General features: G+C 40.6%; 1 protein-coding gene across 3 annotated transcripts in view; it reads right to left on the bottom strand.

The window, feature by feature from the left end:
* The window catches only part of RPS6KA4 (ribosomal protein S6 kinase A4), a 222250-nt gene that overhangs the window by 122816 nt on the left and 86997 nt on the right, over positions 1-12437 (bottom strand). For all 3 annotated transcript variants that reach the window (XR_011198717.1, XM_069207158.1, XM_069207159.1), the window contains exons 2-6: positions 7836-7907; positions 6941-7159; positions 5739-5854; positions 3231-3338; positions 2662-2742 (exon numbers count right to left, since the gene is read on the bottom strand). Coding sequence is in view for 2 of the 3 variants with exons in the window: in XM_069207158.1 (XP_069063259.1) it covers positions 2662-2742; positions 3231-3338; positions 5739-5854; positions 6941-7159; positions 7836-7907 (596 nt within the window). In the remaining variant the exon portion in view is untranslated. The remainder of the gene's footprint in view (positions 1-2661; positions 2743-3230; positions 3339-5738; positions 5855-6940; positions 7160-7835; positions 7908-12437) is intronic.

Here is a 12437-nt window from a genome sequence, read left to right as displayed (position 1 = left end):
TGAACTGTGCCTTGACAATAAACTTCTTGAGCAGTACCACTGTCTCCTCCAGTAGGAAAGAGATGTGTTCTGACTGTCTATTGTGCCTTGCTGGACTTTGATTCTGACACACACTTTAAGCAATAATTGCAACTTAATCTGTATGGCACCCACTTCTCTCAGGTTATCTTGTGCTGCTCTTGATGAACTAACTTAATTCTGTTCTCGCTTCCATTAATTTTATGGTCGAGGGAAATGCAGACTTGAGCAGCTTCTTGGTGTAGCCCAAACCCTTTGACCAGACTTCTTCCACATCTTCTCAAACAGTTTCAGCAACGTCTCTTGTTGCCAGGATACGGATGGTTCCAGGAAAGTGTTGGTTGCTGTTTTTCGAGCTGGATGCCATGCCTTGGCTGTGCCTGGAGCCTGCATGATATATGTATATCTTTCCAAGAAGGTTAAAGAACTTCCCTGACTTTCAAGTTCTCTGAATCTAATATGCTCCAGGACCCATTTACCACCTGACCAAAGATGTTCACCATATAAAATCATTTTGGTGATTTGCACCTTCAGGCAGATGCCAGAGATCCACAAAAAAGAGTGGTGCCTTAAAATGAATCCAGTACAATAATTTACTTAACTGCAGTGTTGACAGACTCAAGAAAGTGTGTGAGGCTGGCATAAGTAATCAATTGACTCGGATTTATAGAACGCAACTATTCACCCGTGAGGATATCCAGGCACTATGTTCTTGATAAATCAGTTGAAAAGCCAGGTCTTGTGTCCCCTTCTGAATTCCGGGATTCCGAGTAATAAGGTTTCCTTCAGGCATACCTACAGCAGCCTTCTTTTTGCACTACTCTGAAAGATGTTGTACAAGCCTCATTTATCATCCCACTACTACGAGATGTAGAGGTTCAGAAGGGTGGCAGCTGAGCTTCAATTGAGTAGCAGCAGTGGCCTCAACTTTGCTGCCCACACTGTCCAATTCCTTTATGTCAGGGTGACCCAGCGATGACATCAGGTTTCAATAACATCTTCTGGGCCACAGTCACAATGGTGGAGTAGAGTGCTGCATGGGCAACTGAGGCATTTCCAATTTAGCAGTGGCAGGATTCACAAAGACATCCACACCTAAATGCAGCAAATTCTGGAGTATCATTGGAAAATTATTGTACTTTGGAGGTGACTAAGTGTTTCCACCAGGAAACAGCAATCAGTTTATTCCTGTCCCCATATTACCATGTATAAATATGCTACCATTTGCAAGGTAGCATCCCACCTTGTTTGGGAATAGAGGGCAGGCTGGTTAAGATTCCTAGTCCTTTGAAGGGAAATGTGCCTAGAAATCTTATCAGACACATGCCAAATCCTCGCCATGACCATAGATTGGTTTGTGAGCCTCCCTGACGCTATTAAAATGGTGTGCAGTGTGACTTGAGTAATATCAACTCACATATCTTAACAAGATAGTGAAGCTGATCCTCAGTAGAGAAAGATTCTTCCACCAGCCACTTCTGCTCGTGTTTCAGGAGGATCGTGCAGGAGTGCAGTGCTTTTTCAAGGGATAATTTGGTATTTTTTGACAGTAGTAATTTTAGGCTAATTTTGTTTTGGCACCTAGAGTCGTTGGGTGTCAAGGAACTTTCATCACAAAAAAGCTTTTCTTGGCTGAATATCCTGCCTCAGTGACAGGTCCCATGATTTTTCAAATTGAGAATGCAGAGCAGTTTTCAGCATTATACAGAGAGGACCTTCCACTTTAGGACACACATGCTTTGTGCTAATGTGACAGAATCTTGTATCCACCTTTTAGCTGATTACAGTAGCAAATTTTGGGGCATGCTGTGGAGTAGTGTTCCAGTTGCCTCTCAATCTAGGTGAACTCATGCGTCAGGTATTTGCATAAAATTACTCACCTTGGAAACAGTATAGTGCAAGCCTAAAGATAAATCTGGCTCCTGCAAATCATTCTGATTTAAATTAAGAATTCATTGAGTTTGTGCAGTCTTTGCTTCTGAGGTTTACGTCTTGAAGCTAGAGGTAAATCCTATTGGACAGTTGCAGAGGACTGTTTGACAGGTGATTTTGGTCTCTATCTATCTAAAATATTTCACGTTGTTTCCTTCGTGTTTTCAAGGATCTTAGAAATGAGCATAAACATGGGACAAAAAGTTGTTATGATCCCAAGAAACACATGTACATACCCAGTGTAAACAGATCTAATAGTATTGACTCTTTCTATTGCAACCCAGAAACAAATGGAAGCAATTAATGTTAAAATTTGGGGAACTTTTTATACGACCTCTCACTGCCGAGGTTTGATACATAAAAAATAATTTGAGATTCAGGTAATTTGAGTCAAATACTTGTATGAGTGCATCCCTAGCCTGAGATGTGGAAATAAGCAAATAGTTTATAATAAAACTAGTTTCTGTGGAACCTGCCTCATTGTGTTGAAACACAAGCCTACGATTTGTGCACAGAGAATGACTTTGCCTTTAGTTTTCAATAAGGGTCATATAGATCAACAGGTTTTGAGAGTTGGGGTGTCTCCAGGAAGGCCAACGATGGAGGGGACTCAAAATGTTTCTTTGACAAGAGTGGAACTTTGTGGGTGCTAATCAAGAGGAGAGGTGGAATTTGGAGCTGTGGAGGTGGAGAGATAAACTTTCTACTCACCTTCCCATGCCCGGATCTGCCACGGATGATCTCAGGTGCCATATATTCAATGGTGCCACAGAAGGAGTATGTTCGTTCTTTCTGGAGAGAGAAAGTTAGATGAAAGGAGTGACACTGTCCCATTTACAAACAGTGCCCTGTATGGATCACTCTCATAGTGAGTGCCCCACTCTACAGGCCATTCAACTAGTCTATCATTTTCCTATTGACCATTAGTTGTATTGAACTGACTGGGGCCTCACATTACTGGCCAGTGGCACTGCAAATTAACCTTTACTGTTTATAGGCATATGGTCCCATGTGCCAGCCTTCCCCCCAGTGGCAAGAGCCTGTGTGTACATTTGCCCCAAACTCTTGGGAAAAACAGATATGTCTGAAATACATTATTCCACCCTCATTGTTCACCTAATTGGCCTTACAAATGTTAATAGTAACCTCACTCTTTCCCAAATCTCACTGGCCTGTAGAATGATGATATGTCACTCATTTCCTGCCTCTGTGTCTCAACCGTCTCACCGAGTGTTCAGCTCACTGGTAAGCATCAAGTGGTAATCCAGACAAACCCTCACCTCTTCAGTGATGAACTCTTTGCTGAGGCCAAAGTCAGTCAGCACTATGTGGCCATCGCTGTCCAAAAGAATGTTCTCCAGTTTGATGTCTCTGTAGATGATGCCAAGCTGAGGGATGAACATAGACAGTCAGTTTGATAGGTCACAGCTCTCAAAGTACTTCCAATAGTGAGGGGTATTATCAACAACATCTGAGGGCCCTATCATTTTCTCTTTACAGTTGACCTTGGTGTGGTGGGACCACATGTCCTGACAACTTGCATCTTAGTTCCTCATGGGTCTCCTTACACCCAGTTCCTCTATTCGAGTCTGCGCAAATTCTCCTACTTGACTCTGTAGGTGGATGAACGAGTGAGGTGAGGGGGTCAGTCAGCAACAGGAAAGATAGGATGACAAGCAAGAGCCTGCACACAAGCCCTCACCTTCCACAGCATCTTTCTGTGCCCAGAGACCCATCTCTGAACCTGAAGCAATACCAAAAATAAATGACACTTGCAGGTGCTAATTGCCACAATGCCACTTTCTCTTCACACCTTATTACGGGGTTGTAAAATGAAACATCAAACTTGTAGTACAAAAATATAATCGTGAAAATATTGACTTTAGATAAGAATAATAAGCACAAGAAAAGAAACTACAGACTGTAGACCAAAATATCGGCATTATTGTAATTGAAAAAGTTAAACACCATTTTCAAAAAGAAGAACACATTTTAAAAAGGTATAACGACCAAGGATATATTCATTTTTAGAAATTGTAATTCTTAATACATATAACTTTAAAATGTGACAATTACTATAAAAATATAATATTAAATAAAAAAATAAAAAAATGTATATACAGTTACACTTGCAAATAAAAAATCTTATTGATTTATATTAAATAAAATACAATATACATTTTATAATTAGCAATGTTTTTTAAAGATATATTGCATTGTATATTTAATGAAGCATTGAAAAAATTATGCAACCAAAACTAATATTTTTCAAATACAAAATCACATAAAATAGGTATTAACAAAAAATTATAATTTAGAAATATATTCCTTTAAATGTTATATCCTTAGGTTACTACGTTTTGTTTCTTTATGATTGCATATAAGATATCCTAACTCTAATCTAAAAACATTAAGTGAACAAAGAACTAAGCAAACCAAATACAAAAATCGAAATGCAATACTAGGAGCGGTAAGATTAACCACTGAACATTACTTAAAACATAACTTTAAAAAGTACCCACCATACTCCCAAATAAACTCCACAATCGAAGATGAAAATTTATTAAATAAAATGTTTTTCACTTTTATAAAAGTAATTTAAATTTGTAAAATGATAAACATATTACTCAACTAACACTAACATATAATCAACACAACCTCTCAATAAACCCAACCTGAAAACATTGATCCCTTAAGAATATAAATTACTTTATAAAAAAAAACATATATATAAACCTAATACTATAAACACCATCATAAAAAAATGATATTAAAGTAAACAATATTCTACACTTAATTATTCTAGTAAAACAGCAAAAAACGATCTCTTACCTTTGTTATCTTGGTACACAATATTTCTCTAGTCACAAAATGTTGACAATAATGACAATATTATGGGCAGACAATACTTTTGAGTCAGTATCCCACCCCTTCGCCGCCCTTCAACTATGCTGAAGTATGTCAGAAACTGATAAGATGACAATTTCTATAAAAACAAGGTATATTTGAACATTCTGCCTCCCTTGCATGTATACATACACTTACGCCCAGTCACAGAAAACAAATGTAATGAAAGATATTATTCTAGTTAAATTGGAAGGCACGTCTGATCACGCCTGGACTACTAATTAACTGTAAAAGGGACTACAAAGTACTTGCATCCAGAACAGTTTTATAAGCACATTTAGTTCACTATGTAGAAAAAACGTGTTAAGAGTTTTTGTTAGTAAGTAACTGGGAATTCTTTCCATGACTTGCTGCATTATGCTCCGATTACCTGACATTTCTGCATTTCACTAAGCTAGAACAATTCCCAAATCAGGTGATATTATTTATGTTTGATAGCACAACCACTCACTACCATCCTAAGAGTCAGTGGCCTCTACACTCCATCACAAACCAGAAGATTTTCATTTACAAGCATAAAATGTTATGCAAATAGCTATGTGAGTCTTTAGGCTCAAAAGCCTGGAAACCTCAGGCTAGAGTCTGTAGTATTCAGCAAGAGAGGTCAAGGTTAGAACATGTTCATCTCTCTATACCTGTAGCTCTCACTAAAGAAAAACAACACAACCTGATGACCCTCTGAGCAAGGGCCTTCCATCACAGCATTGCACTGACACCAACCTAGCTATGGTGACCGAAGAGCAAAGATTACTGGCACCTCCTAATATGAGACTGCTAGATACACTTCCTAGTTGGTTGCTGCTGCTCATGTTTCTCATTGTGAAGGCTCTGTTCACACTTCTGGAAATGCTGCCTTACCCCGCATCAATTGTCCTCCTCACCTTGTGCAGGAGCTCCAGTGCCAGGATGATCTCCCCGATATATATTCGGACCTCGTCCTCAGAGAAATGATCCCTCTGGTACAAGTGGGTGAACATCTCTCCCCCACTGACATAATCTACAGGAGAAGTAGAAGGGATGAAAATAGGTGTAACATCCTGACCTGGAAACAACACCCTCCTCCAGAACATTCCTCAATCCCATTTACTCTCCACTACCCCTTCTATTCCATGATATCACTCATTCTCCACAGTCCTGCATCCCTCTGCCACAGTATTATAGAGCACTCTATTCTCTCTGCTCCCTCTCTCAAGAAACCCTCTAATTTATTTTAGCCTCTCAATTTCCAGCCCCTCCCTACTTCCTCAGACTCTTTACGCACCAGTGAAACATTTTTCACCTCTGGCCCATCAACCCCCTTACAGAACTACTTACATCTTTTGCTCTTCTTGCTGTTGAGAATCTCCTAGAGTCTTGCTGCCTCTCACACTCTTCAGAACACTATCTTTACCTGTATCCTTTATTCCTCTCTCAGTGACCCGATATACTCCCTCTGCTCCGCCACCACTCCAGTTTACCTTCTAGTTCCCCTGCGCAACCCTCTCCACAACCCACTCTATTCCTTAGGCCACGTCCTTTCCAGATCCTTTTCTATACTTTCCACCTCTCAAAATCCTACTGTTTTTCCCCTCTGCTCCCTAGAAATCATCCCTTCAATCGGCCTCAACCTGCCAGCCATAATCCCCAAGTTACCCAGGACCACCACTTTCTCCAGTCTCCGTATTACCCAGGGAGAACCCAAAATCATCTCTGCAACATTAGTTCCATGGAATCACTTTTACTCCCTAGCCTCCTATATCCTCTAGAAATCAATCTTTGCCTACTGTAGTTCTTGCTTTCCAGAACCTCATTTATTCCCTCTAGTCCCTCTTCTTCTCAAGATCATTTCCACTTCAATTGCCACAAACCCTTTAGAGAGTATTTTAGTTTCTCTTTCCCTCCTGCTTTCCAGAACCTGCTTTCTGTACTCTCCGCCCACTCATCCAAATCTCCAGAAATCTTTTCTTCCATTTACTCCTTTCCATCTTCTATAAACCACCTCTATTGCTTCCACCATTCATTTTTCAGAACGCCCCTCACTATTTTTACATCCTTTTCCCGATATCCAAATTGCACTCCATGTATTTTGCTGTTTTTAACTCACCGAGGATAAGGTGCAGTTTGGAGTCAGTCTGAAAGGCATAGTGAAGTGTCACAAGGAAGGGGGAGGTGCGGATGTGCTCTAGGACAGCACGCTCAGTGCGCGTGTGCTCCGTGGTCTTGGCCTTCTGCACGATGGCTGCCTTCTTGAGCACCTTCATGGCATACAGCTTGCCCTGGTCATGACCGCTAGTCTTCCTCACGAGAAACACCTTTCCATAAGCTGCAGAGGGCGGGAATGGGGAAAATGAGTCACAAAACCAAAAATGAATGGTGAGAACTGCGTGAATTAAACTCAGTAACTTCTAATTCCACTGGTACGCATTAGGGTTCATCTTTTTTTCATTACGCCAACACTACGAACAGGGACCAACCATGTGCAAATCAGTTTTGTCTTTGCCCCAAAAAGGTCAGTCCTGTCCAAACTTCTAGACCACTTTCCTGCTGAATAGCAACCCTAGACATGTTGTGGCATCGCTAAGCTTGTCTGTGAGGCACCCTTTATGTTTTTCTGGAAGTGGAAATTAGTCCATGCATGTGCCAAGAGGCACACATCTCACGCTCATATACCACAAATCTGCTAGGACCAGCGTCATTGTGGTAGAAAAAGACTGCACAGAAAAAAAAAAATGTCTCGATTCAAAGGGGCCATGACGTATTCTTGGGTTTACAGTTACCCTAAATATTTACATTAAAAATTGCCTACCTTTTACATAAAAGTGGTAAACACTAATATAAACTAACTAAACAAAGCTAAAGAAAATCCTACACTTCAAAGGGTCCGGCAAATGGATTACACAGAGCGAAAGCAGAAAGATCGACGAATGACCAGCAGAGACTGCACAAGAGTAATCCTTCCTGTTCGCATTTGGCTTCAATTGAGACAAAAGAACACTTACCTCCAGTGCCCAAGATCTTCAAAAGCTCGAAGTTCTCCATGCCCACCTTCTCCTCATGCCCGGTGAGGTTTTCTAATGAGAGAGAAGAGAAAGACAATTTAATGGCTGAGTGAAAATCAACGGAGCAACCCAGCACAGGGCTGCCAGAACTGTCAACAAAAGACACACACTTCAGCTCAAACTGCAGTAATGCCTAAGTGGTCTCTTCACAGACTTCTGTCACCCACACAGCAGCACCTGCTTCATGGTGCAGACCCGCATGCCTTGTGTCAGATAGCAGCCAAGCACCACCTGCCTGGTACTACTACAACGCAGCACTGCAAACAGTCTTGTTACATAAAACTGCATTGATCATCTCACGTCCCTGCACTGCATCTCCAATCTTACAGTGCCTAATTACTTATGTATTTCAAAACCGCATCACTGCATAGTGCCACAACACCCATCTCATTGTACAGCACAGCTTCTGCCTTCGGTATATCACTTCCCTGCATCGCCTTTCTAATTGGAACAGTGTATCGTGTGTTTTGTTACAACAATATATTACCTGCCACGTTGCAGCAAAACATCACCTGTCTCGTTACAGCAATGTTCTGCCAGTCTTATTACAACAATGTATAATGTCTTACAACAATAGTACATTGCCTTTCTTCTTACAGGCGTGCATGAACTGTTTTACTACAGAAGTTCAAAACCGGTCTCCTTAAAGAAGTTCGGGACTTGCATAGTGCAGCACAGTATCATTTTTATTACACAGTGGTGTACTACCTGTCTCCCGAGAGTACTGCTTCACTACAACATAACCCCTACAGTCAAATTACACAGCACTACAACACTTGCCTCTTGAAACAGCAATCCATCACTAATCTCATATAATGCTCTTTGTTTCATTAATAGCAGGTTATCGATCACCTGTCTCCATTTAGCAATGCAGATATTTTGGTAAATTAAGATACAGGCCACCATGACTCCCAGGTGGGTTACTTACTAACAAAACGCTCCGACTGAAAGACAGATATACAACTAAAACGCGCTCTAGCTCTGCAGCATGATCCATATCATCAACATGCAACGTAAACCCATGCAGGAAGTCAGAGAACCTTCACCCCAAACACACCATTAAATACTGCTCATACCATTATTATACAGTACATACTTTTTTGTAATCTCACAGAAGTTAACCTGTCCTGCAACTGTTATTAATAAGAAATTGCGAATTGTGTATTAGAAGTGGAATTGTATGCACTGAAAACGATCACTGTAGCAGAGAAAAGCAAAATGGACAATGTAAATGGGTGTCAAAAATATGTATACCTGCATCCACATGAACAGGCAGTGAGGTCAGGCATAATTGTTAAATAATGAAAACCTGCTAAGAAAGTATTTTATTTTAAAACCTAACACAACAATGTTCCAGTAGTATTGTCACAACAGTGCACAACCTAACATATATTGTAAATAAGAACCTGTACTGTACCAAATGCTGCAGTTTGATCAATTCCTGGCTAGTCGATATCTACAGAGGAGAATCATAGCTAGTGCTGGACATTAATGAGTCAGTCTATATATCACTACGCCATCTTCCCCCAGCACCTGGCTTGAAATATCACAGCGTTCTAATAAAAACGAGTTTCACTTAGCTCAAAGAAGTTACCCGCACTTGGAGACAAGCTGCTGGAGAAGAGCGCTTTATGACCACAACACCCTCAGTTATTTTTAGTTCGAGCACAGCAGTGCGCAAGCGCTGCTTTTCAACCTTTTGTAATCTATTCTGTGGGCTTTAACCACGGCCATCTCACACCCATCACTTTCATTCGTTCCTAGGTCTGCCTTTCAAAAATCCCTTGATGTCTTTGGCAAATGCTTTAAGTTTGTCTCGCCTTGAGGTGCTTTTGTTGGGCCTTGCAGACTGACCTGGTAACTTGGATTATTGCACAATTGCCGATATACTTTAGCGAGGGTGAACCACTTTTTTCTTTTGTCTCTCCCTTTCGCGCTCCATGGAGCTTTGAAGATTCATAGAGCGCCAACAGTACAAATTCAATCAGCGGTATTGAAGCTCTTGTCACATTGTTCACACTGTAACCTAATCAGAGTCATTTCATTTAAATTTTGCTTTTGTCTCTCTCCTTCATGCTCAATGGCTTTTAAAAATCCCTTGTAATTGAGTAAATGCTTTACGTAAAAAATACAGAAATCATCAAAGTGGCTCTCCCAGCACAGCGGGAGAGCCGATACTACAATATTCACTGCACTCGTGAAACTCGCTCCATAATGCTTTACGGGGCATTCCTTTTACAAAACATTTTTGCTCATTACTCAGGCTGTGGTGGTCTTAAGATAATGGGACCACCACTATAACGTTCAAACAAGGTGCTCTTTCTAACTATTCATCACTGGGTCCCCACACTAGGTTAGTGGGGTCAAAATAATAAGCTCTCCCACTATTCAGTGTCTTTTCATGTTCTCTCAAGAACCTGAGGCTCAGGAAGACGTTTTACAGCTGGGAGTAGTTTGTGTTTTATGGGCCTTGTTTGTTATATCATTGCAGTAGGCCAGCTTGCCCTGAAAATGTGTAATCTGCTATCCCCTTTTGCGGCTAACTATATGGTTACATAACCATGTTTCTTACAAATGCTATTTTTATTGTGGTGTCCTCTAGGGGCTGTTCTAAGCATTACAGTCAACATACTACAATATTGGCAGCACCCAGAAACTCACCCCATAATGCTTTGCAGGGCATTCCTTTTACAAAACACGTTTGCTCATAACTCATCCTGTGGTGGTCCTAGGACAATGGGACCACCTTCAAAATGTTCACCACAACGTGCTCTTTCTGTTTAGATCATCTCTGGGTCCCCACACTAGGTTGGGGGAGGGGGATAATAATCCCTCCCACTATTCAGTGTCTTTTTTAAGCTCAATTACGGCTCAAACTTTAGTTTTACAGCAGGGCGTATTTTGTGCTTTAAGGGCCTTGTTTGAAATAATATTCCAGTAGGCCTGCTAGCCATTTAGTTATATGCAAGTCTACTGGAATTATAAAGCAAAGAGAATCAAATTATGTGGCAAGAAAAGTCCAGTTATGCATTTACAACGCCAGCAGCTTGAACTCAAGTAAATGTGAGATCTATTCCTTTGCAAATGCTGTTTTTCTTCACTCTGCTCCACTGGAAAGTCATTAAGTTAAAAAGATCCAACTCTAGCAACATGGTGTCCCTACTTATGGTCATTAATACTGAATGTTCGCAATCTAGTTGCAATTAGAACTCTGTTCAGAAGCTAGAGTTGAACACAGGGGAATCATGTGACTGCTGTTGGTGGTATGTTTCACTAAGGATGCAAGGCTTGTTTTCCTCTTGACCAAGTAGGAGGCTGGGAAAATTCAGTTTACCAAATGTGTTCTCATTTTACCTTTCTGGAGCACTAACTGTATTTGCCAGGGAAAAGTTAAACCCCCTCACTCTGCACATTTACAGCAGCCTGTTCTATACTTCAAAAGCTCATATCCGAGCAACATGGCATTTAGGTGTACCGCACACTTCTCATTGTATGTAATGTTGCCACTTTTGCTATTCGTTAAAACTTGTGGTGAAGCTACAGTATGGGGGGCAACACCGGAGAGAATTCTGCTGCTGCTTGATGTGCACGATTTACTCATTAAGTCAGACTTTTGCTCACACGAATGAGAAAGAAATGTTCTGGAGCACTCACCACAAATCTGAGTAGGAAATCCTGAGAGACAAACTTTTTCTCAAAGATGGCTTATCAGTTCCCAGCAGAAGTCAGCATTTTTCACAGGGTGAAGTGTTCTAAAACCTCACCACAGTATTTAAAATTAGTATGGCAGAGTCAATAAATGGTTTGTATTGTGATTAAAATCGGTCATCATTCTTTTTATGTGCTCGGTTTTGTGACCTCAAAACTTCACATTCACTTACCAGTATTTTAATCGGACAAAAATGGCAGAGTCTTGTCACGAAAAAAAGAAATAAAATCAAACAAATACGTGCCTTGTAAATTTCTATCTAAACAGTATGGCAAAAACATACTAGCTAACAATATTGTGAATCCCCCCTACACATTTTAAGCATCTTGTCTTAATTAGCAATATTATCCAAGGGGCAGGGCACTTCGAGGTAGACGATAACTGGCCAGGATTATGGCCCTCTGTATTGCCTTAGATCTCTTACTCTAACCCAGTAATAACTACCCAGGAGTGCTTTCCTCCCCGAGTAATATTCTAATCCAACAGGGAAATTGTACACTCCAAAAGGAAACCAAAGTACAAAAAGTGTCAATTACATTTTTGTTAGTTATGTGAAAGAAAATAAAGAAGAAAAAAATAGACTTTTCTTTAGTTTTCTGTAATCCTTTGGATGGTGCTCCATTTCAATTTATGGATTGCTTCTGTTTAGGTTTGCAGAGGTACTCTTGGCAGCTGAGGATCAGGATAAAGAGCACCCTACCTGCAAAAGGACCAATTTGGGGTGTGCTGGGAGCCTCCTTTTAGCTACTGTTGCACTGGGTGCCACCAGCGCTAAACTGTGATGATGGGTGGTAAGGTGAAGTAATAATGTGTCTTTTTTGTTTTTTTCAGTG

The sequence above is a fragment of the Pleurodeles waltl genome, chromosome 9, assembly GCF_031143425.1.
Source record: "Pleurodeles waltl isolate 20211129_DDA chromosome 9, aPleWal1.hap1.20221129, whole genome shotgun sequence".
In the NCBI taxonomy this organism is placed as follows: Eukaryota; Metazoa; Chordata; class Amphibia; order Caudata; family Salamandridae; genus Pleurodeles; species Pleurodeles waltl.
The sequence above is the reverse complement of the archived record's forward strand: the minus strand, read 5'-3'. Positions and strand labels throughout refer to the sequence as shown.